Here is a 26,279-nt window from a genome sequence, read left to right on the forward strand (position 1 = left end):
TATCCTCCAATGAACGCAAGGTGGTGTACACTGTTTCCCCATTCCCATTTCATCCTAACAACAACCCTGTGAGGTAGATTAGGTTGAGAGAGAGTGACTGGTCCAAGGTCACCCAGTGAGTTTCAAGGCTGTGTGAGGATTTGACCTCTGGCCTCCCAGCTGCCAGTCCAACACTCTAAGCACCACGCCATTCTGACTCTCCTTCTGTTGGTCTAACTATTGAACCAATTTTCCTGATGAGATCAGCAAAACACATTGGGAATTATATGTTAATTGACTTGGCTGAGTTTTGTTGGCTACGGTCTTTTCTTTTGCCATAGCTATGGCCATAAAAAAGTATGGAAGGGAGATGCATGTCTCTGTGTAGTCACAGCCCCGTGCCAAGGATCTGGAATTGCTCTTAGCTTCTTGGCACATATCTGGGGCACGTTTAAAGATTTTACTCTTGCTTTTACACTTTCTTGTTTACTGCAGCAAATAAACACTGTCTTATTTTTCTAGAAAAAGAGGTGGTGTAACTCACCATGAACACCTCCCTTATTCTCTTAGAATGGCAATGGCACCCATCTGAAAAAAAGCCCAGGTACAAGTGTCCAACACAGTCATAGTTGCTGCGTGAACAGTGAGGCCCTCTGCATGGTGGCTTTCAGCAAGCGGGAGAGCCCATGGTTTGCATTCAGAGCATCCCAGGTTCCAGCCCTGAGCTGAAACTCTGAAGAGCTACTGCCAGCCAGTGTAGAGAATGTTCAGCTGAATGAGTCACTGCTTCCTGACTCTTACATACCTGTGTGCACCTAATCTGATTTCCTCTGTCTGACCCTACCTCACAAAGCTGTATTGCAAATAAATGGGATGAACATTTAAAAAGTGCATACTGGTTTATGAGCCAGTATGGTGAAGGCCATACTGGTTGGGTCTGACAGGAATTGTAGTCTAGCAACATGTGGAGGGCCCACAGTTTCCTTATCCTTGCAGTAGACAGTAAATCCTGAGCACTGTGTCCCTTGGGTGGAATTGAAAATAAAAGTAAATTGCACCTCCTATAATCCCAGAAACTCATCTTTCACAAATGGGTCCTGCCTGGTTCTTTCTCAGCATGCTGTAGGCATCTGGGACCTCCCCTTGGGAAGTGAGTAGGATGTGCCAAAGGATTTCGTCCAAAGCCCTCTTTCCCAGCAAGGAGCAGCGGCGACCCTTCTCTTCCATGCACATGGAGCTCCGCTGTAGCCCTCACTCCTTAGTAGGCAGGAGCCCTGCCTTTAGTCAAGGAGGAGATGAAATAGCTTTACTGTTGAGCTCCTTATCGTGCATCAACTTAACAGGCAGCCCCTGGCTGCTTCAGCCACAGCAGCGGAAACAGAACTTTAATCGCTCGGCTCAGCCAAGTAATTAAAAGGGAGCGTGCCCGGTGGAAGGGCTCCCTTGGGTGCTGGGAGGCTCGCAGCTCTGAGCACTTCCTTGCCTTGGCTCATGTCCTGGCAGCTGCTTTGCCAACTAGTGTTGCTGTCAAGTCTGGCGGAGGTGGAAGATTAAGGACCCAGCAAGATCCGGGCTGGTTAATGGAGGCCAGGCCAAATGGAATTCCTGGCTGAATTAACGACCTGTGAATTCTGAAAAGGTCTGGTTCAGATGAGGGCACCTTCTCTCCCCCCCCCCCCGCCCAGCAGCACAAACATCTTGTTTCACACCTCCTTCCTCCCACCACTACAATGTGCACATTTGGGATTGTTAATTGTCCAGCACACACTTATCCAAATTGGCAGCACCCATTTTTTTAAAATGAATGTTTAATCAATCAATGCACATCTCTCTCTCTCTCTCTCTCTCTCTCTCTCTCTCTCTCTGTGTGTGTCTCTGTGTGTATTGTGATTCCAAATGAATGCAGATGGAAACTGCAGGTTATCACAATAATCCTGTCTGTTTACAATTTATCTGTAAATAGTCAATAAACCAATTCCATTCTTTTATAAAAGTTTGTTATCTTGATTTCTTATTCTTCTGGTAAGTTTCACCATTTCTGCATATTCCATAAGTTTTTGTATCCATTCTTCCTTTGCTGGGACTTCTACTTCTTTCCATTTTCGGACAAGTAACATTCTTCCCACTGTAGTAGCATACATTAATAAGTTCCTATACAGTTTAGGTAGTTCTGTCCTTATAATTCCCCAAAGGAAAGCTTCTGGGTTTTTGTTTTTATTACAAACGTTATTTTAAACATCCTTTTCATTTCATTGTATATCACATCCCAGTAAGCTTTAATGTTACTACAAGACCACCACATATGATAAAAAGAACCTTCTTTTTCTTTACATTTCCAACACTTACCGTATTTGATTTAGATTTATACATTTTTGCCAGTTTACTCACTGTTAGATACCATTGATATATCATTTTCCTATATTTTTCTCTTAGACCATAACATGTTGCAAATTTTATATCCATATTCCACAATCATTCCCATGCTTCCATGTCTATATTATGACCAATATCTGTTGCCCAATGTATCACTGAGGATTTTACTTGCTCATCCTTTGTCTCCCATTCCAATAATATTTTATATATTTTAGACACCACTTTGAAATTACATTCCAGCAGGTCTCTCTCCAGTTGTGATATTTGTTCCCCAAACCCTTGTATCCTATCTTTCTTACATGCTTCATTCAAATGATGATATTGTATCTGTGCTGTTAATTTTCCTGATAATTCCTTAATTTATACTCTCCTCCCTCTTGTTTTAATAAATCTGTATGAGTTGTCCACCCTTCTATCATATTCTTTTTCTTTACCATTATAGCTTCCAATGGTGAGAGCCAAAGTGTTGTTTTTACCTCTAATAAATCCTTCTATTTATCCCATACTCTATACAATTTTTCCCTAATTATATGATTTGTAAATCCTTTATGCACGTTTACCTTTTCATAGCATAAATAAGCATGCCAACCAAAAATAGTGTCATGACCTTCCAGGTCTAGAACATGTGAATTCTTTAATATCATCCATTCCTTCGACCAACAAAGACAGGATGCCTCATAGTATAGTCTCATATCCGGCAGGGGAAAATCTCCTCTTTCTTTTGCATCTATCAATATTTTATATTTTATTTTCGGTTTCCCCCCTTGTCAAATATATTTAGAAATATCTTTTTGCCATGTGTTGAAACAATCTGCTTGCTTGTTTCTAAGCAGCAAGTTTCTAGTTCTCATGGCTGCAAAATTAAGTTTGAAAATGGGTGCCTGTGGTGGTTGTGGAAGCCATAGGAATGAGGGATTAAGGTTTTCAGTGGAAGTGATGAGGAGGACGTGCTCTTCCCATGACTTGTAATGTTGTATACCACCCTGAACTCTTTGGAGGAAGAGTAGAATGCAGTACAGTACATGTGTTTGCAAAACCCAGACACAGGCATCAGCTTTGTGTTTCCATGTTCTAGGTGTGGAGGTGCTAAGCAGGTAATGAGAGAACCAGATTCATTTAACCTGCTCATAATCTAGAGCAGCCTTTGCCAGCTTGGTGCCCTCCAGATGCTGTTGGACTACAACTGCAATCAGACCCAGTGATGGGAACAGTAGTCCACTAGCATCTGGAGTGTACCAGGTTGGGGAAGGGTGATCTGGACTGGGTTACGCGCTACAGATGCTTTTGTGGCCAAAGAGAGGGAGCCCAAACTTGGGATATTGCACGGGTCTCAAATCAGGCTACTTTGGTGGGTCAGGGGCAAAGAGAGAGGACATGTTGCTCAGCAGCAGAGTGCATGGGTTTCTGGCAGAAAATCCAAGATGTAATCCTTGGTATGAAGGGTGGGAGAGGAGCACAGCCAGGAGAAGGCATCAGGCACCCATCAGGAAACTATTGCTGTTCCCTCCAAATAGTCCTCTTGTCTTCTCCAAGCTGCCTGCAGTGTGCCAGTCCATGTTCTGCTGTGGTTCCCTTTGTGGCCCACACATTAGACATGCAGCACTCATCCTCCTTGCAAGCTCATGGTTGATTGCAGCCCTAATCACTTTATAATATCACAGACATCAGGGAAAGTGATCCAATTAACAGAGAAAATAAGCATGGTTGTTTTTGTTTTGTTTTTAACACACACAAACGTGCACACACATATACAAGCTTTTGGAACCCTTTGATTTCCTCCTCGCCTTTCTTTTCTGCCTCCCCTGTTTCCTATCTCTATTGCCCTCATTTCCAAACAAACAAGGCTTTTGGGGAAGGGAGAAACAACACCGTCAATAAATTGTTAGCTGCGTGTGTGACGTAGCCCTTTGAGCACCCGAAGTCCAAGAGAAGCCTCGGCCTGATCCCTGCAGCAGCACAAATGAGCTTCCACTTGCGCTCTTCTTTGGCTGTGACGGGGCCCTTTCGCTCAGCTAGCGCCAGTGTCAGCTGGCTGCTGGGCTCAGTCACCTGGCAACAATATTCTGATGATGACGGGCGTCGATTAAAGTGTGGCTGAATTCAGCTGGCGGATGTTCAGAAGCAGCAATTGATCAAACAAGTGCAGAGCCACTTGGCACAGGGGCAGCAGCAGTTGGGAGGGGAATGAGAAGGGTTTAGCATTGTTGCTCTCATGACAAGGAGCAACTGCCCTGCACACTCCAAGCTCCCCCCCTCCCCCCACTTGTGCACTGGCATTGGCGCTGTGATCCCGGTTTAGTTTAAACCAGACCTTATTAATTAGGATCTTGAACCAGGGTGAAGCCATGGTTTGAAATCCTGCTTGTTAAGTCAACATTAAACCAATGTTCCCCATCATGTCCACAGTTTCTGTGCATAACAGCCCAGGATTGAGGTGCTGAAGCCAAGATGTGAAGAGTAGAGGGAAGGGAGGAAGAGGGATCTTTAGCTGTGATTGCCGCACTGCAGGGGGGTTGGACTAGATGACCCACTGGGGCCCTTCCAACTCTGATTCTATGATCTCATGGACCCAATGAATTTTCCCAGGGTGATACCAGGGGAGAGTGCTGCCGTTGCATCTGTGTCCTGATTGTGGCCTTGACATAGACACCTTTCTGGCCATTGCGAGAACAGGGTGCTGGACCAAATGGACCTTTGGTCAGACCCCACAGCCCTCCTTACATTCTTATGATCTCTATATTTGTATTCATTGTTGTTGTTATTTCAAAAACAATTTCCTGCCTATTGCCTCAGGAATGAGACCTCCAGCTGGGGTAGCTAGCAATAATCTTTACAGCCAATCACGACGAAACACTGCACAACTAATTAAGCAAACAAACATAAGCAGCATTGCAGAAAATTTAGCAGCAACAGACTCATTTTGGGAAGATCACACTCTTAAGCAGCATTTCAGGCAGATGCCAATTCAAGAATCTGCACTATCACTTTCCTGCAGGAGGCACCTTTTCCTGACTTGGAGCTGGTAGGCAGTGTTGGTGATGATGGTGCCACGAAGAACCCTCACCTCTGGTGGGTGTGGGACACAGAGCCTCTCCGGGATAATCGCAGCACGTGGGGAGGCCCAGATGGAAGGAGATATGCTTTCACCACTTTAAACCATACTTGCTTTGCATGAAATTAGAGTACCGTATTTAGTGTAACCTTAATTTATATCAGTCAGTTAATGGCCTGCTGTTTTTTCTCCCAGGAGCTCAGGATGCTGTACACAAAGTTCCCGGGTGTCCTCTCATTCAAGCACAGATCAGCCCCTGATTCGCTTAGCTCTAGCATTAGAACTGCATTATATATCTTGCCAATTATTGTTTTGGTTCTTGTTCTTGAAGCAAACTGGCAGCTTTTGAGTGCAAAGGAAGTGAAATTGACAGATTCTTCCACATCCTAGGTGTGGACCTAGGATGTGGAGGAATCTGTCAATTTCAGTTTCTGCTTTTTCCACTTTACTTTCCTACGTTGCCATGTCAGTTCACATATTTCTAAAAATTCATCAGCATTGTAGTGTGACTTTCTCCTAATGTTCACATTTGCGTATGTAATTGTGCCTAATGTACACAATTTTGCAAAGCCATTTCCCCATATGTTATGCATTTTTGTATCCTGTTTTCACCAATATATGCATTTCCATGCACACTTTCCCCTAGTGTGTGCATCTTGGGAGACATAGCTGGGCCATGTGGATTGCTTTGGGAAGCATGAATTAGGGAGAATGAGCTGAACCAAGTTTCCTCCCTATCCCCAGCCTCTCCAGGCCACCTTTTCCTTCCCAAGCTGGGTTTGGACCAAGAGGCCCATCATCCTCTCTTCATCACCCTCTCCCTCTGTTAATCAGCCGCTCCTGCAAACAGAGAAACTTTTACCCATGCCAGAAGTGGAATAAATGGTTATTATTGATTCTAAGTGCCTATTCACCCCCTGCCTCCATCCCCCGATTTGATGTTTGTTGCTCAGTTGAGCTGTTTAAGTGACTCAATCAGCCGTTTCTCTCGTTATTATTTATTTATTTTCCGAGTGATTGGGTTTCATTGCAAATTGCTGTTTGCAGATGATTCTGGTCTCGGCGGTAGGCTTGGTGTGGCACAGACTGTGGAAGCGGGACAGATGGTGCCGAGCTTGGGAAACGTGAGGAGAAAACGCCACGTAGCTCAAGCTTCAAGCTTCCGCTTGAAACTTCTGCTGTTGGGATGCAGGCTGAGGACTGAAACCCCAGCTGTTGGATTGAGGGGGCTCCTACTCACCCCTCAGCACTGGGCAGACATAAATCTGGGCAGGATCAGGATCCAGATGGTGTTAGGAGGATGAGGGAGGGTTGGGATTGGCAGATCTTGGAAACCAGATAAGAGCATAAGGGAGAGCCCTACAGGATTACTTTGAAGATCCATCATCATTAGGGGATCAGCTTTCCATGCAGGGCACCCTAGGTTCAGTCTCTGGCAACTCCAGGTAGGACTAGGAAGGTCTGAAACCTTGGAGAGTTGCTGCCAGTCAGTGTAGACAATATTGAGCTAGATGGACCAATGGCTTGACTCTGTATAAAGTGTTTTCTGACTCAGTTGGCTTCATATGATTCAAGGCTTGGCACTGATGACAGCAGTGGGCCACTGAAGGCATCTTGCCTCCGGGCTCCTGAAACATGCAGCCAGCACTGCACAGTCTGCAGCATAATTGCAATGGCTAATGAATTTTAGCCTGACTTGAGCCTAGGGATAGGGAAGGCCGTGCATCTGAATGGTTTTTCTCTATAAAAGGTAGGACACCTACACACTCCCCTTGCTGCTGTTGGGTTTTTATTTTTACCAAGAAAGGAAATCTGTATTAAGTGGCTTTACAATGAGTGTGCAGGGCACAAAACATCAGATAATTACATGTCCAGTTTCATCAGCTTTCTCAGCAGCCCAACTGCTGTTGCAAAATCTATTGCAATTACCCATCGTAGGGAGCTTTTGATGGCATGTTGGAGAGAGAGATCAACAAAGAGGTCGATGGCAGAAATCTCGGGTGGCTGCTTTTCAAGGTCACATTTTCTCTCTCTGCACAGTGTACAGATCCTGTCCTAGCTGGCAGGATGTGGGTGCAGAGGGCACTGTTGTAAACACATCAACCCCTTTCCAAGTGCTCTTATTGAGAACCTGGTTGTTACTTTAATGCTGCCCCCTCCCTTCCTGACATGTCTAAGCAGGGTGAAGCTACACTGCCACCCCTTGCCCTGCCCTGGTCTTGCAGAAGATCCCACTGAGCAAGGAGAGATCCCTGCTCAGACAGGCTTCTTTTGAGCCTCTGCTCCCAGCCCACCTCTCCTAGGCTCCATCCCCTTGTGGGGAACTAGAGTCTCTTAAATGGTCTGTACTCAGATTTGACAGTAATGTGGGAGGCACTTGGTCCTTTGTTGTTGTTGTTTAGTCGTTCAGTTGTGTCTGCCTCTTCGTGACCCCATGGACCAGAGCACGCCAGGCACTTCTGTCTTCCACTGCCACCCGCAGTTTGGTCAGGTTCATGTTTGTAGCTTTGAGAACACTGTCTAACCATCTCGTCCTCTGTCGTCCCCTTCTCCTTGTGCCCTCCATCTTTCCCAACATCAGGGTCTTTTCCAGTGAGTCTTCTCTTCTCATGAGGTGGCCAAAGTATTGGAGCCTCAGCTTCAGGATCTGTCCTTCCAGTGAGCACTCAGGGCTGATTTCCTTAAGAACGGATGTGTTTGATCTTCTTGCAGTCCATGGGACTCTCAAGAGTCTCCTCCAGCACCATAATTCAAAAGCGTCCATTCTTCGGCGATCAGCCTTCTTTATGGTCCAGCTCTCACTTCCATACATCACTACTGGGAAAACCATAGCTTTTACTATACGGACCTTTGTTGGCAAGGTGATGTCTCTACTTTTAAAAATGCTGTCTAGGTTTGTCATTGCTTTCCTCCCAAGAAGCAGGCGTCTCTTAATTTCGTGGAAAAGATTCCCATGTGGATTCTGGCTCTGGTTCTATGAGCTCTGGTGCTGCAGAATCTGTTTCATGAGGCTTCTGACTTGACACCCTTGGAGTAATCCACAGATTACAAGCATTGGTTTTCAAGCCAGAAACATGGTCTGCTTCCATAGCTGGTAGCACTGCAGCTTCTGACTCAGTGGGTGCCCCCAGGGGGGCATTTCTTGTGAGATGAGTTCTCTTCTTGCATGTGTGTGTGTTGGCATCAAAAAGCCAGCCTGTATTTCCCCACCCCACCCCAGTTTAATCCAGATTTACACTTTTTTTTTATGAAAAAAGCTGTTGCCAGTATCTCATTTTTTATATTTCAATGAAAAGTTTGCAAATTAAGTACTCCCATTTGGAAGCATCTAGCGTCCTGGTCATTGCTGGACTCAGGGATCACAATACCAACCCCCCGCAGTGTTGGTCAGATGAAATTGGTATATCCATTTTACATTGTGTGGTGGTCTGGGTTGGTAAGAAACAAAGCTTTTAAAAATGGATCTGGTGGTTGAAAAGCCCCACTCGGGGTAAGTTTTAATCCATTTTGGTGCATGAGGGGTAAAATCCAAAATGTTCTATTGGGGTGCAGAACCTTTTTGGCCTGGTGGGCCAGATCTTTTATCTCCTCCCACACCACAGGGCAGTTTTGATAGATAGGTAGGGGCACCCACATGTCACTTATTTGATGACATAATGATGTCAGGTGATCAACAGGTGGGTGGTTGTGCCTAGCTATCAAAGTTGGCCCACAGGGTTGTGGGGGTAGTCACTGAGCAGGACTGCTGGAACTCTCAGGGAAAGTGGCAAGGCTGGAGGACCATGGACAGCTCCCAGCAAACAACTTGTTCCATCAAAGGTTGGGAGGAGACTTTGCCCTTTCATGCCTGTCTCCAGACTGCCTCCTCCAGGCTCCATTCTCTTGAGAAAACGTCAAAACATTATTGGCCAGCCCTCTGGCCTGAAGACAGGCCCTACTCCTCTGTTCCATAGCCCCCCTCCTGGTGCACTCCCAGTGCTTCTAGATTGGTGTGTACAGTGGACGGTTCCTGGTTTTTCAGGCTCAGGGAAAGGTGTCTGTGAGGTACGAAGTCCTGGCCCTATAGGCCCTGGTGAATGGGAAGTTCCTCTGGGACTCTCTGCCCAACCAGCTCAGCCACAATGCTCTCCCTATTCTCTGCAGCTGGCTGTGAGCCCAGACCCATCTCCCCACTTGGTGCTCCTGTGGCATCCGACCCTGTGTCCAGATCACTGCTGGATACAGGGGTCATGGCAACTGAACTCCCTGTGCCTCAGCTGATGCAGGGGGAAGTCAATCCTGCTTTCTGCAGGGTTGGGCTAGGCCAGTGAGTTCCCCTTAATAGTCCTTAAGCTAAGGCAATGGTTTGGAAGTGTGTGGCCCATGTCTGGTCAAAAACTCCACAAACGGAGTGGGTAAAGATGCTGGAGAGGGTTTTCCAGGGGCTAGCTGGGTTTTTGGCAGAAGCAAAATATTTTTTTGCAAAGCAATTGAGCACATGCAAATGCATGTGCTTTAAATATACGTATACGAATTCCTAAGCAAAGAATTAGAATTTGGATGGCAGTATAAAAATCATGTCTGTACTGAGTTTTGCAATTAAATGTCCTGGCACCCTGAAAAAAATAACCAACACCCACGGAAAGTGAATGTGCCCAAGTGAATCACACATCTGGCTCTGGCGCTGCTCAGGGGCTCTGCTGCGTGATGCTATTAGCTCCCAGTTGGGTCTGAGATGCAGTTAACTAAATAGCATTGCAAGTTTATTGCATGCGACTGACAGTTCTGATTAGTGCTAATAGGGAGGGAGCGGTGGCAGGGAGCTGCAGACCGGAGAAGCTGGCAGGAAGCTGCTTCTGGAAAAAATGCTCTTTATTTGCTAATAATCTCTTCATTAGGTTTGAAATCTCCCTATGTAATGACCCTGTTGATGAGCAACAGGATCTGCCTGCCGGAGGGGTCTGGAATGAAAAGACAAAAAGCACTTCTGAATGACTTCCTTCCCAATGAAATTGTTGTGGCAACTGCCCCCAAAGCAGGAAGGTTTGATCTCCTTGCCCACCTCTCCTGTGACCCACTAGGGACAAGTTTAAGAGCTATGCTCCCTCTGTGCGTAAGCAACGCAGCCATGCGACTAGAATTGAAGATTGCATCCTTAGAAACTTGCCTGTGGAAGCATGTCTTCAATTACTGGTTATCATTGTGGCATAGATTACCAAACCATTACCTTGTCCAATGCCTATGGCGAGATGAATTCTCTAGCCTTTGGTCTAGCAGAATCCATGCCAAACTCTTGAGTTATGGAATCTCTCCCTCAGATTCCCTAAAATTAGATCAAATCACAGCTCAAAGACTGATTCGCCAAAGACTGGATGACATCGACTTACAGCGAAATTATATGCTGGGGGGAGGTGTTTGTTCGCCCCAGAGCATTGGTATCACTTTAACTTACTGCGTTCCATCATACCTCTCCTCCCTTTCGACTGTTGCCCATAGACTGGCCTTCACCAAAGTGAGGTTTAACGTTTTTCCCTCCAATGCCCTGAGACATAGATTCTCAAAGGGCCAAGTCCCCGCCATGTGCGAATGTGACAAGGTGACGCCGGAGTCGCTCCAGCACATTATGTTCTCTTGCCCCCTGTTCAATGTGCTACGGGCTAACTTGCTGGGATCAATCATACAGAAACTAGTGGGTACCCCTCCAACATTCCACCTTGCCCAAATCTTGCAGGATAAGGATTCCCATACGACCCTGAAAGTGGCTAGGTTCCTGGCCGCGGTCCTTACCCAAAAGCGGCGCCAAGGAGCACTACAAGCTAATTAAGGTGTAGGATGCCATTCCATCTTACAGTATTTTATTGTTATAGTGGCGTTACAGCGGCTGTTTATTTCTTTTTTTTTCTTTCTTTTTTTCTTTCCCCACGTGCACAAGCTGTTATTTATGCTTTATTTTCCTGTATGGGCCCATGGCCGTAATAAATAAATTGATTGATTGAAGTTTAAGAGCTAGTCTCTGTATCTTCAAAAACACCACATGGCACAGCTTTCTGAAGAATGCTCCCTCTTTAAGGGTGGACTAAGCAGCTGAAACACATCCCAGTTCAGATTTTCTGGTGCTCAATCAGAGGTCCGTTCCATCCTGTTTTATCTAGATTCTTTTTTGAAAGAATACTGTAAAAGTTCCCTTTTAAATAGTACACATTTTGCATAGTTTTGGTTTTTGTAAAATACACATTTTCCAATTCTTTCCAGTACATTTCCTCATATAATGTGCATTTGAAAAAAAGAAACCTATTTTTATGTGCAGCCCCTTTTCTCCTGCAACCTCCATTTACTATTGAAAGTGGCTCCCTGCCTCCTACACTTAATAGGAGGAGTGAAGAACCTAAGACCTGGATCCAACTGTGTCCCTCTCTATCAGGACTCTCCACAGGTTACATCACCTCCTCAGCCACACCCCCTTCCTGCTCTACTTTGCATCCTCCTTAAGTATATCTTACCTGGTCTTGAACTCTGATAACACCTCTTGCTTGCACGGAGGGAAGATAGCTAGAAGTGTCTGAGTGTTTGCAGAACTAGCCCAGGGTTGGCTGTTGTTGGCATCCGTCTGTCTTGAGAGAGAATGGAGTGCACCTTGGGGGGGGGGTGTTAGTAGCACTGGAGTGACCTCCTCGGGGCGCAAGCCTGGGCAGCATGTAAGGAGGACCTGGGCTTCCCAGAAGACAAGACCTCCCTCTCAGCCTTGCTGTTGTGGTCCAAAGGAAAGCAGAGCAAGACGTTTCTCACCAGCTGGGCTGCAGGGGTTGCTGGAAGGAGACGTACAAGGTACCACCCAACCATCATAAAGACTCCACTCTGGATTTGTGTAGGGTTTACTCCTTAGCCTTTTCTTCTCCCAAAGATATCATACAAGACAATGGAGGTTTAGGATCAGAGTTTCTTTCTCCTAGATGGGCTACCTTCCTAGGCGGATGAGCTCCATCTGCCCCCCCCCTCCCTCTACAGCACATGCAGAAGCTACCTTCTTGACTGTTAGACCCTCTGTTGGTTTCGTCCGCTCAGTCTGTCAGAGCCCGTCTTTACATGCTGGGAAAGTCTCTAACTCACCAAGGGTTTGAGACCCAGTGGCTCTCCTCACCTGGTTTAGCCAGTCTGTCAAAGCTGTTTCCCAGAATGTGACTGCTGTTGCATGTTGTCAGTGTCTAGGAGTCGCAGGTGAGAGCTGAGTGCAGGGTGGGGACAAAAGGTGGAGAAACTGCCCCAGAAGGAGTACAACATGTTCCCTAACACCCCATACACCGCAGTGTACAATTCCTGCAATGCAGGAATCTCAGCTAAAGCTTTATAGGCAATCCGGCATGCACATGTTGGATCTACTTGCTTGTGCTGCCTCTGGTTTGGCCTGTTGCATTGAGGGAAAGTTTTGTGTTTAACCACCAAAGTACCGATTCTGCCCAGATTGAAAGGGAACTGGAGAAGCAAGTTCATGAAATGGTCATGTGAATCAACCGTTAGTGATTGTGGCAACCCTGGCACATTTGTGAGAGGAGATGCTTTTCCTGCTGCTGCTATGAAGCAACCATCAGTGAGAGTCTCCCTCCTCCTCCCATTTCCTTTTCTACACCCTTGTCCAACAATCTGGCTCCTTTCCTTGGATGTTGAGGTCAGTGGAGTCCGTGAGAACTCCCTGAGTGCTCTGCAGTAGGAAGTGGCTGCCCGTCAGTCTCCTCTGCACAGCTGCTATGATGCAGAGTCATCAGCAGCTGGTGGTCAAGTCTGAGCAATGAAATGTTCTAAGGGAGGATGGGGGGATGGACCTTGAACCTATTTCTGGCAGCTGGAATCTGTCCCCAGTGGGAGAAAAAGGCTTGATCTCATTTGGCTGGCCTGCGTCCCTGGAAAGGAACAGCAACAAGAAGCTATTGACTTCACTAGCCCTTGCTCTCTCTTCTCCTGGAGGAAAACAAATCAAGCACTGGTTGCTTGCCTGTTGGCCTGCAACTCTGAGTAAAGTATCAGCTAGGTAAGTGCCCTGCCTTAAACCAGCAGCATTTTTGCTTAACATCCTGCCTGAGGAAGAGCTCTGTCAAACTCCTAAACTAGCTTCCTATTTAGTGAGTTTTCAGTGCTGAAGTAGACATGGCCATGGTATATGTTAAACACCGTCCACATATAAAGCTGGGTTTGGGTTCAGGTGTCCACATGCATCACAAAAAAAGAAAAGGAGGCCACTGATTCACATGAGCTGGCTTAAATGTATAGGATGCAAAATTGTAAATAATTATTAATGCACTACAGCTCACCATAGAGAGAGATGGTGACCTCTGCCTGTTCAGTCTGCTGTCCAGATGTTCCCTGCTGACTGGCAACTTTAACCTCCTACCCCATATCAGGCTCTCTCTTATTATGAGTCAAACTGGACTTGGACAAACAGAGGACTCTGCCAAAGGACAACCCCATAAGAGACTGCTATTCATGATGGCTATATTTAACTCCAGCAGCAGGGGCATCATGCCTCTGAACACCATTAATTCACCATGGAGGAGGGCTTTTGCCTCGCTGGCCTGCTTGTGGGCTTCCCTGGGGTAGCCTTTGTGGTCCCATGTTCCCATGACAGCCCTGCCAGTAGAGGACTGTCCTCTGCAAAGTAGGGCACATGGACCGTTCTAGCCTTTTAATTTTTTGTGCATGAGAGAGGGGAGCAAAACCTCTTGTTCTCCACCCCCCACATTTTTCCTTTCTGTGCTGCTATTAAGTAGGTTTTCCAAAGTGAGCCAGGCGAGGAGAAAATATCTCAGGTGGGCGGGGGGGGGGGGACTCTCTCTCTCTTTAAAGCAACAGTGTAACTCAATTAAGAAGAATATATTTATCACTCCAAACCATCACATAGGTGGTTGCATCATATGTCAAGTCAATCCTCTCAGATGGCTGTGCAAAACCTATTAGTCCTTTTTTTGGGGGGGGCTGAGAGACCTCCCCTCCTTTTGGCAATGGATGCAAATGGTCACCCTATCTGCTGCTTCTTCAAGGATGCAGTACTTGCTTTCTGCACCTTGTACTGGACACCAGGTGGGGGAGATCCCCTCTAGTCCGTGAGCTCGACTCCCAGGACTTGATTTTATTCCCTGGTGAAGATTTACAGAGAGCTGTGAAGGAGGGTGAAAAGATGAGTTGAAAGATTTTCCTGAGCTGCTGTAATGAAAGGCTGGAAGCAGGCAATCCTTTCGCTTCTGTTTTTAATGGAGCAGAGAGTGGTGCAATAGAGGCATCATTTGTCCTGTGGACACAGCTGGCCAAACAGTTTTTGCTTCTTGGATTGGATGCAGGGAGGGTACTTCCAGAATGGCACTGCTGCCTTGAAAATCTCTACGCCTGTGGTATAGATACTCTCAGATAGTTTCCACAGCGAAGGATGGTCCTCCCTCTTCCTCTTCTTCACGTGTGCATCCCCCATTCACATTCCCAGAGGAAAAAAAGATACACTGGATACCAATGAAGGCAAAATAATGGTGGTTTCCTCAACCCCACCCACCCCATTTTCATTCATAGAAGGTCTGCAACACTGCATCAGCTCAAAACCTTTTGATTGATTGATTGACTGAAATGTTACTAGCCTGGCAGCGTATGCAGAGAACAGCTCTTGTCTCTCCGAGATGATTCCATGCTGGGCCTTCCTGCCCCCTCCCTCTCCTCCTCTCCACATCCAACACCCCTACTCCCAGCTCACCCACTTGCTTTCCACACCAGCTGCAGTGGGGACTGAGTGACTGAGAAACCACAATTAAGTCACCCTTTGGTGTGTGCCACTCACCCCCCCCCCCCGAGGCATTAGGAAACTGATGTGTTTAAATTTCAGCAGTACAGTTCATGTACAAAACGTGCCCTTGTTTTGCCTGCTCATGGCCATGAAATGTTTTGGCAGCAGAACACCTAGAAACCCAACTTCCTGAGAGAGTCGTAGTGGCAATATTCTGACAGCTGGGAAAGGGGGACTTTAGATGCCCCTCTTGCTCTTTTTAAAACTCAGGTTTTAGGACAGCACTTCGCATAGCAACATGAGCAAGAGTGTGGGTTGACGAAGGAGTAAGAGCCAAGAGTTATTAAGAGGAAGTGCTGTCCTATGCTTGAAGGCATGTGTGTGAAGGACTGTCTGGTCAAGGTCTGGTTTTAAATAAAGAACTTTAACAAAGTTTGCCTTCAAGAGCTAACAGTGTCCACACAGCCAGGCTGAACAGGTACCCTGCTTGCAGACTTCCATTGTGAGATATACTGTACTTCAATTTAAATTGCAGTAATTCTTTGCAAATTTGCAGCCGTAAACATGCAATAGCCCAGTGTTTTCCAAAGTGAGTGATACCACCCCCTGGGGGGCACTGGAATGATCCAGGGGGGGGTGTGGTAGCCTCAGGTGCAGTTGGGGGGCATTGAATAAAAATAAGAGGGTGGTGGAAGCATAAAGAAAGAAGAGAAGAGAAAGAAGAGAAGAGAAGAGAAGGAAATTTTGAAAAAAAAAGTTTGTACATATTTCATCTGTTGTGTAATGACACCTACCGTTAGGTCGGGCACCGTTGTGGGATGGTGACAATGCCTCCCCTGTATCTGGCGGTCGTGCTGGAGGCAAGGGGTTTTTCCGGGGTTGGGTGAACCCTTTTTGGCTTCCCCCAGGCCTGGGAAGTGGGTCACAGCTTGCCTGCCTATTTGGCCAATGGCAGGCGGGCTGCGGCACTGGCACTGCCCCCGGGACGGATCAGACGGAGGTGGCAGTTTTCACTCCTCTCTGCTTCATGGGTTTTTATTCCCTGGTCCACCTCCTCATCTAGTTTTGGAAAAGTGTTCATACATATTTCATCTGTTGTGTAACGATGCTTACCGATATAACATGGTGTTTTAGTGATTACTTTATTTTCCAAATAAACACAAAATGTAGCAACATAGATACATAAAAGAAAGCAAATTTATCACGGCATCTTTCTGTTTGTTCGCTTAAAGAAGGCAGATTTCCAGGGAGGTGCTGAGTTGTTTTTTCTGAAAAGGGGGTGGTAGGCCAAATACGGCAAGTTTGGGAACCTCTGCTTTAGCCTGTTCAATTTCGTGCTGCCTGTGCTCTCCTTGGATGATGCACCTCCTTCTTTAATGCACACTTACCCACCCTAAAGGGCACTGAACCTTTCATCTGCCTCCTGGCCTCCCCGGCAACTCTTCTGTTTGCTGTTCACATAGACACCTTGCCCAGATTCTAGAGCTGTGTTTGTGATGCAATGAGAGCCTAGAACCTGGGTAGAAAGAAAAGCAGCTGATTGTGGGGTGCAGAGTTGTGATGGAGAAACGAGCAGGCTGGGAAGGGGTCAAGTGACCTCCCTTACCCCCCTCCACCCAGCACTTCTCTGCTGGAAATCGCACCCTCATGGCCAACAAATTCATGTTGGATCAGGGTATCAATGGCTGCTAACCATACTGGCTACATTCTTCCTCCACTGCCAGAGGCTGTGTGGGAATGCCATGTGGGTGGGAGTGCTGTTACACTGTGGTCCTGCTTGTAAGTGTCTCCAGGCATCTGGTTGGCCGCTATGGGAACAGGGTGCTGGACAAGATGGGCCTTTGGCCTGATCCAGCATGGTTCTTCTTCTGTTCTTGTTTCCACAAGAGAAGCTTGTAGTTGTACTTTAAATAGATCAGGCTGCACGTGGATCTCTCTGCTTGAGAATCTACATTAGGAGATGATGGGTTGAGGAATAGATGTGGAGTTAACCAAAGGCTAGCAATAAGCACTGAGGTTTTCTTTGGGGGTTATGCCTTAGCTCAGGCGAAATCCTGGTGTGATAAATTCCTGCTGGATAAGTATACAAATTGGTTTCTTCAAAAGCCTGGAACCCTAAGAAGTGCCTGTTCTCTCTTTTAAAACTGAGTGTCGGAAAATGTGCTCTAAAGGGGGGGGGGGAGCAGGTATTTTTCATTAAAGGTTTTGCGGACGTTGAATGGCTCTCACGGTATCCACCTGCTCTTTGCTCTCTGGCTTAGCAACTTTTACAAATAGTCTGGTCCGGGACGGGGGCGGCAGGGCAGAAGGAGTTGCTTGCATCAAAATGCAGCCTATGTTAAGATGCTCCTTAAGGTATGGAATTCAAACAGTCTTCTGCTGCAGTGTCGGTATTCATAGCATATACACAGCACATTTTAAAGACAAGCTTAAAACATCCAACACAATTGCAGAGTGATAGAGATTGATTTCGGCCAGATTGCAGTGTTGGAACTTAAACCTGGACCATGATGCAGAGCAACAATTGATTAAAAGAAGAAATCTTTGAGCATGTGCAGAGTGCAGTTCCCTCACTCAATATAGCATATTGCTACACCAATAAGGATCGTTTCATATCTGATGTTGCAACTGCCAAACACATGTGAGACTTGGCACTGCTCTTTCTAGTAATTTAACGACCATTGTAGCCAGGGAGGCTGATTAACTACAGCTCAAAAACGAGTGCTTCTCAACCAATGAAGTCAAACACTGATGGCAGAATACTTATGCAAAAATTTCTGAGATTGCATCTAACAACTAACCCAGTGCAATAGCAAAGCCTATTCAGTTATGTAACTTTAAGTAAGTTCACATTTTCCCCATGTATTGCTCCACTCCCATATTGGCCAGAGTCGCAACAGGCATTACCAGAGCTTTTTCACACAGTACTTGTTTCACTTACGGAATTCAATGCTACTTACTGTGGTGACGGCCAGTAGCTTAGATGGGTTTAAAGTGGATTAGACAAATTCAGTGAAGATGTCTGTCAGTGGCTACTAGACATGATGGCAGTTTATTACCACCAGTATTGGACGCAGCATATACAGTTGACTCTCAGTTTATGTGGAGGTTAATTCCTGGGATAGCGCATAAAGCCAAAATCACATATAGTCAAAATGTACATTCTCTGCATCTCCAAATGCTTTCCCAAGCTGTGTGCAATGGCAGGTGGGATTACAAAAGTTTCCCTGCCAGATGCTTACCCCCCTTTTAATTTATTTTCATCCAAGAGCATAAAACTGAATTCACACAAGTTAAATTTGCATAAGCTGGAAGTTGACTGTATCTAAATATCAGATGCAGGGGGCAAATGAGATGAGGGACGACCTCATCACATGCTGCTTGTGGGCTTCCTAGAGGATCTGGCTGACCACAGGCAGAAAGCAGGTGCTGGGCTAGATGGTCCCTTGGCCTGATCCAGCAGGGCTTCCCCTCCTTCCCCATCCCTCTTCCTCACTGGATGCCAGTTTGTTTCTGGCCCCAGTTCAGGATGCTGCATTAGTGCTGAAAGCCCTAAAGTGGTAACAAACTTCTCTTGTATGGACACTGCCAAACCTACACTCCTCAACAAGGCAGAACCTCCAGGCTGGATTATTGCAATGCGCTCTGTGTGGGGCTGCCCTTGAAGATGACTCAGAAGCCTCAACTAATCCAAAATGCAGACGTCAGATTACGGGCTGAGGTTTCATTTAGAACCCATGTAACTCCTGTTTTAACTCCTTCCCTACAGACCCTCTCGGGTGTTAAAATGGGCAGAGGGAATTTTAGAGTTGGAAGGAGCCTGAGGGTCATCTGGTTCAACCCCCTGCAATGCAGGAATCTCAACTAAATAGAATCATAGAATTTTAGAGTTGGGACCCTGAGAGTCATTGTGGGGCTATGCATGACATCACTACCCCTATCCTGGTGTGATTTTGCCCCTCCCCTTGACCTTTCACAAGTTGAGCATGAAGATCTGAAGGGACATTCTAGCCACATTGACTTGAATGTGGCGAGAATCCTCCCCATGACTGAGAACTGTACATGTATCAGTTCCAAACTGAAACGGGGATTTTTACTGCATTCAGCTGAATCTGGTTAAAATCTCCCTGTAGACCTTCATGCTCATAGTGCTAAAGGTTGGGAGGGGATTCTTGGAGGTGGGACAAGCACACATGAGCCCCCTGCCCAGGTTGATCCATCTCTTGAATGCAGGAAGAGAGCTGCTATGAGGAGACTGGGTGGAGGAGAGGGGTGCTTTGAGCAGGTGGAGGCAGAGAGGATAGATGATTCTGATGATATCCTTCACTCATGTAACCTCAGAAGAGCACAGAGAGGCAACGTGGGGTGAAAGGAGTATGATTCTGGTGAAATCTCTCAAACTAGACTGCAGTGGTATGGGTTTTCTACAAAACTTCAAATCGGAAAATGTTTCTATGCAAACATTTGCATTGATTTCCCCCCCTCCAGTTTGCACCAGAAAATTTCCTGAATGCGTGGAAATTGATATAATTTGGGTATCATTTATTTTAATTGTATTTGGTAAACAAAGCTAAGGGAAGTGTTCAGCTAACGTTCTGCAGAAGCCCAAGAGGATTCCCCCCTCTCTGCCCTGCCCAGTTCCCAAATCCATTCCAGAATGTTGGGAGAAACCCCAGAACAGATTTGGGGGAGGGCACAGTAGGAGGAGACATTCTGTCACACATTCTGGCAGAACATCCAGCTTTCCACTACACTGAATATAACCCCATAAACTTGAAACTGCCAAACTTAATACGGTTGCATTTGCAATTAGCACCCATTCATTGCTGCTAATGAACTCATGTTCCAAACTGTGGTTTGACTTGGAGGTCATCTGCCCTAGGGGAAATGCGGCAACAGCTCGAAGAGGGACCCATCCACCTCAGGGACCATTTTGACTCATCATGAGAAAGAGGAAGTGAAAAATGGTTAGGTATTTCCTCTTTAAAATGCAGCTGGGGATGGGGAAGGATATCTCCCTCTGCTTTTCAGAATTCATGTGCAACTTTCCCCTTAAACACCCACCTACAGCCCAACCTTGTAGCTCATGGTAGTGGTGATTGGGTAACAGGCAAGCTGGAACATGTGCAGAGGAGGGCAACCAAGATGATCAAGGGTCTGGAAACCAAGACTCATGAAGGCTGGGTATGGCTAGCTGGAAAAGAGGAGAGGAGATATGAGAGCCATCTTCAAATACCTCAAGGGCTGTCACATGGAAGATGAAGTAAACTTGGTTTCTCCTGCTCTAGAAGCAATGGCTTCAAGTTACAGGAGACTCCTACAAAACATCAGGAAGAACTTTCTGCAGTAAGAGCTGTTCAGCAGTGGAATTATCTCCCTCAGGAGGTGGTGGACTCTCTTTCCTTGAAGGTTTTAAAGCAGAGGTTGGATGGCCACCTGTCATGGATGCTTTAGCTGAGATCCCTGCAGTTCAGAAGGTTGGACTAGATGATGCTTGGGGTCCCTTCCAATTCTACAATTCTATGAGTTTATCATTCTATCATTAGACGGAGAAGGCAATCACTTCAACCACCAGATGCTGGGGGGCAGGGAGCAGCGAAGAGGACAGAGCTATTTGTGCCATGTGAATTGTGGTGCACCAGCTAAGAAGTTGCCTCAAGTGTCTGGGCCAGTGCCTGGGTGGGTGAGGGATAGTGAGATTTAAAATGCACTTTAGATTTGTGTCTCCTGAGGTGAAATGGGAAGCTGCCTTCTCCCCCCACTGAAGCCTTGTCTACTAGGGTTGCACAGCAGCAGCGACTTCCAGAAAGATCTCATGAGATCTCATGGAACTCTTGCACGAGTTTTGAAAACTGTTGGGAGATGTTGTGGGAAGCCGCTGTCGTGATCTTGCTTCACTCCACCTCATTGGTGGGGCTGGACCTGCCTCTGGGGCTCTGCTTGTTGTCATCCACCCCCCCCCTCCAGTGGAATGCTGCAAGGGAAGTTCCCTTGAGAGTGGATGGAAAGAAAAGGAAGTTTCTAGAATTGACACTCAGGGATTTCACAGTACAACCAGTACCTGGAAGAGATCCAAGATTTAGAACCTCAAAGCCAAAGTGAGAGCATTTGGGTCAAAATTAAGGGAGAGAAGAATAATAGTGACCTCATTGTGGGAGTTTACTATAGATCCCCAAGCCAAACGGAGGACATAGATGATGCCTTCCTGGAACAGATGGCCAAGCATGCAAAAGGAAGGGAGATAGTAGTAATGGGGGACTTCAATTACCCAGATATTTGTTGGATGTCAAACTCAGCCAAGAGCATAAGGTCAAACAGATTCCTCACTGGCCTTGCAGACAACTTCATTGTCCAGAAAGTGGGAGAAGCAACAAGAGGAACAGCCATTTTAGATCTGGTCCTAACCAATGTCGATGACCTGGTTAATGGGGTAGAAGTGGAAGGATCATTAGGCGCAAGTGATCATGCTCTTCTGAAGTTTACTATACAACGGAAAGGAGCAGCCAAGCATACTAGGACTCAATTTCTTGACTTTAAGAAAGCCGACTTCATAAAACTTAGGGAAGTGCTGGGTGAGATCCCATGGACAGTAATACTAAAAGGAAAGGGAGTTCATGATGGCTGGGAGTTTGTTAAGAGGGAGATAGTAAAAGCACAACTTCAGGCAATACCAATGAGACGGAAACATGGAAGGTGCCTAAAGAAGCCAGGGTGGCTATCTAAAGAACTTTTAACTGAGTTAAGATTAAAAAAGGATGTGTACAAAAAATGGAAAAGGGGGGAAACCACCAAAGAGGAATTCAAACAAATAGCCAGCACGTGTAGACACAAAGTCAGAAAAGCTAAAGCACAGAATGAACTCAGGCTTGCTAGAGAGGTTAAAAGCAACAAAAAAGGCTTCTATGGGTATGTTCGTAGCAAAAGGAAGAACAAAGAAACAGTGGGGTCACTCAGAGGAGAAGATGGTGAAATGCAAACAGGGGACACAGAAAGGGCTGAACTCCTCAATGCCTTCTTTGCCTCAGTCTTCTCCGATAAAGAAAACAATGCCCGACCTGAAGAATTTGGAGGAAATGATTCAGCAGAGGAAACACAGCCCAGAATTACTAAGGAGATAGTACAAGAATACTTGGCTAGTTTAGATGTATTCAAGTCTCCAGGGCCAGATGAACTGCATCCAAGAGTATTAAAAGAACTGGCAGATGTGATCTCAGAACCACTGGCAGTCATCTTTGAGAATTCCTGGAGAACAGGCGAAGTCCCGGCAGACTGGAGGAGGGCAAATATTGTCCCTATTTTCAAAAAGGGGAAAAGAGAGGACCCAAATAATTACCGCCCAGTCAGTCTAACATCAATACCAGGGAAGATTCTGGAGCAGATCATTAAGCAAACAATCTGTGAGCACCTAGAAAGGAATGCTGTGATCACCAATAGTCAGCATGGATTTCTGAAAAATAAGTCATGTCAGACTAACCTGATCTCATTTTTTGACAGAATTACAAGCCTGGTAGATGAAGGGAACGCAGTGGATGTAGTCTACCTTGATTTCAGCAAGGCATTTGACAAGGTGCCCCATGATATTCTTGTAAAGAAGCTGGTAAAATGTGGTCTTGACTATGCTACCACTCAGTGGATTTGTAACTGGCTGACTGACCGGACCCAAAGGGTGCTCATCAATGGTTCCTCTTCATCCTGGAGAAGAGTGACTAGTGGGGTGCCACAGGGTTCTGTCTTGGGCCCGGTCTTATTCAACATCTTTATCAACGACTTGGATGATGGACTCAAGGGCATCCTGATCAAATTTGCAGATGACACCAAACTGGGAGGGGTGGCTAACACCCCAGAAGACAGGATCACACTTCAAAACGACCTTGACAGATTAGAGAACTGGGCCAAAACAAACAAGATGAATTTTAACAGGGAGAAATGTAAAGTATTGCACTTGGGCAAAAAAAATGAGAGGCACAAATACAAGATGGGTGACACCTGGCTTGAGAGCAGTACATGTGAAAAGGATCTAGGAGTCTTGGTTGACCACAAACTTAACATGAGCCAACAGTGTGACGCGGCAGCTAAAAAAGCCAATGCAATTCTGGGCTGCATCAATAGGAGTATAGCATCTAGATCAAGGGAAGTTATAGTGCCACTGTATTCTGCTCTGGTCAGACCTCACCTGGAGTACTGTGTCCAGTTCTGGGCACCACAGTTCAAGAAGGACACTGACAAACTAGAACGTGTACAGAGGAGGGCAACCAAAATGGTCAAAGGCCTGGAAACAATGCCTTATGAGGATCGGCTAAGGGAGCTGGGCATGTTTAGCCTGGAGAAGAGGAGGTTAAGGGGTGATATGATAGCCATGTTCAAATATATAAAAGGATGTCACATAGAGGAGGGAGAAAGGTTGTTTTCTGCTGCTCCAGAGAAGCGGACACGGAGCAATGGATACAAACTACAAGAAAGAAGATTCCACCTAAACATTAGGAAGAACTTCCTGACAGTAAGAGCTGTTCGACAGTGGAATTTGCTGCCAAGGAGTGTGGTGGAGTCTCCTACTTTGGAGGTCTTTAAGCAGAGGCTTGACAACCATATGTCAGGAGTGCTCTGATGGTGTTTCCTGCTTGGCAGGGGGTTGGACTCGATGACCCTTGTGGTCTCTTCCAACTCTATGATTCTATGATTCTATGATTCTACCTCTGATTTAGGCTGCAGCCTTGCAAGGGTTATTGCTGCTCAACACTGGAGGCCAATGTGCCGCCACACATGTGCCCCTAGAGGTGTTTTCTGATGTCCGCAGGGTCATGTCCCCTCCTTGCCCCTCCTTTCACTGAAATCAGGCTTGAAAGAAGCCTTCTGTTGTAGCCAGTAGACGCCTCATTGCACCATGGAGGGCATTTTTGGCAGTGTGTCTGAGGGGTCACAGCTGGGTAAGAGAGGGCTACCCAGACAGGGTGTTGGAAGGCTGGGGTTCAAATCCCTGCTCTGCCACAAAGCTTAGGGGATGAATGTGGGCCAGTCAGTGTCCCCCAGTCTAACCTACCTCACAGGCTTGTTGTGAGTGTAAAATGTGGGAGGAGAAGCGTGTTTGTCACTCTGAGCAACTTGGAGGGGGGAGGGGGGAAATAGGTAAGCAAACAGCTAGATTGGCAAAGTGTTCTTAGAAGGAGTTGGATGCTGAATGTGCAGAGGTAAGCTGATACGTGAACATGTGGAAAAGCAAATTCTGTGAGCTCTTGTTTTCCACATTCTTGTTTTCAAAAATTTATTTCACTGACTCTCGTCCTTTGGGAGAAATAGGGTATTGTCCGCCCCCCAACCACAAAAAAATGAGCTTAGTGCAAAGTGCTTCTGACCATGTGCATGTTCTGTTCCCTTTTTTAAAAAAGTAACAATGAAATCACTGAACACACCTGTTTTATATTTTGTGTTCCAGCAACTGAATGCAAAGATGAAATTCTGACTAGTTTTGCAACCTGCTGCATTTCAGTGTCCTAAAAGAGCGGAGGTTGCTTCTTGGGCTGCTAGTCATTTTAGGCAAGGCTTCATTTACTTTTTTGAACCTCCTCCCCCCCTCTTCCAAAACAAACAGGCCGTTTCCACGCATTCCCTGCTCGCCCCCATCACCCCTGGGGAGCAGCCTACCCAACCCCCTTGGCCTCCGCTGGCTGCCAATAGATGTTCCTGTGATATAAATGATAAATGGCTTTTCACAGGCAAAAATAGTCAGTGGTGGTGTCCGATAGTCTGCCAAGCCAGCAGCTGAAGCCAGGCTGCATCTATTGAAACACATATTCCCCCCTCTCTCCGGTTGCCTTAAATGGCTCTTGTGTGTTTCCTTTTTTGCCTTTGCTAGCGGTTGTGAACCTTTTCTACCTTGTGCCCCTCCCAACCGCAACTCACAAACTCTTGCGGACAGAAGCCTGACAACCCTACCACAGGTTGCATCCTGTGCAGCAACCCAGCATTTAAGCAAGGTGTGTGTGTGGGGGGGGACAACCCCTTTGCTGTGGTGAAGAAAGAAGAAATATCGGGATGTTTTTAGAAAATAAACAGTGGACTAGGCCCTGGCTGGTGGTGCTGAAGCCCTCCTGGACTGACAGGGTGGAGCCTGAAGGCTCTTGTGGACAGTGAAGGTCCTCAGTGCCTCTCTGCTCATGGCAGAGGTTCTTCAAGTCCAGCGGGCCCATATGCACAGCCCCATCCTCAGGTAAGAACAGGGAGTGGTCATTTTCCTGGGCTGAGGCTGCAATCCTGCACAGACTTGCTGTGCAGTCCTAAGTGTGGTGGCGTTCAACTCGGTTTTTAAGTTGAGCAGATCCATTGCAATGAATGGAGCTGACTTAGCCATGTCCATTAATTTCAGTGGGTTTGATCAGAGTAAAGACTTAGCTGAATACCAGTACCCTCTGTCTACTCAGAAGCAAGTTCTAATTAATTCATTGGAGTTTGCACCCAGGTAAGTAGGGTTAGGATTACCTAGGAGTTTGTCCACTGAACTCAGTGGGGTTTACTTCTGAGCAGACAGGCTTGTGCTATAGAAGTTCTGAGTTGTTGTAAAGCTGGACTAGAAAGTGCTCCTGTACCTGGGGGTTTGTTGGGCTGCTTCTAGCTTTCAGCCAGGCTGCCTTTTCAAGATGGAAAACCCACTAATGGTGTGCTCAAAGTTATGTTATACGGTTTATGTTTCTCCTCCTCCTTCCTCTTCTTTTGAAAAGTGCCTTAGTGATGGTTAATAAATTCTATAGTACTTGAGGGAAAAATAAAGAAGATTGTGATACCTTAAAGACCAGCAGTTTCATTGTTTGTAAGCCGAGCAGACCCATTCTCTGCGCCAGATTTTAGGGGCTCTTGGGGGAGATGTATTCAGTGGGGGGCTCTTCCTGAATGAGTCCACCTCCATGGCACTGTTGCCACTACATTTCATAGAATCATGGAATTGTAGAGTTAGTCCAACTCTCTGAAATGCATGAATCTCAGTCCCCAGACCCCCAACCAGACCAGACCCTGCTAGAAATTTTATTGCTGCACCACTGTTTTATATTCCACCTTTCCTCCAAGGAGCTCAGTGCTCCGCCCCCCCGCTCTATTTATCCTGACAACAACCCTGTGGGTTAGGTTAGATTAGACTAGTCCACAGTGACT

General features: G+C 46.4%; 1 protein-coding gene across 5 annotated transcripts in view; it reads left to right on the top strand.

Moving 5' to 3' along the window:
- PDE1B (phosphodiesterase 1B) overlaps nucleotides 1-26,279 on the top strand; it is a 118,805-nt gene that overhangs the window by 45,415 nt on the left and 47,111 nt on the right. Inside the window, exon 1 of one of the 5 annotated variants that reach the window (XM_083428261.1) lies at nucleotides 24,879-25,344. The exons of the other annotated variants lie outside the window; for them this stretch is intronic. Coding sequence (XP_083284387.1) covers nucleotides 25,292-25,344 — 53 coding nt within the window. The 5' untranslated portion in view covers nucleotides 24,879-25,291. Of the gene's footprint in view, nucleotides 1-24,878; nucleotides 25,345-26,279 lie in introns of those variants that run through there. 5 annotated transcript variants of the gene reach the window in all.

This window comes from Podarcis tiliguerta (assembly GCF_965153285.1).
Source record: "Podarcis tiliguerta genome assembly, chromosome: 2".
Classification (NCBI taxonomy): Eukaryota; Metazoa; Chordata; class Lepidosauria; order Squamata; family Lacertidae; genus Podarcis; species Podarcis tiliguerta.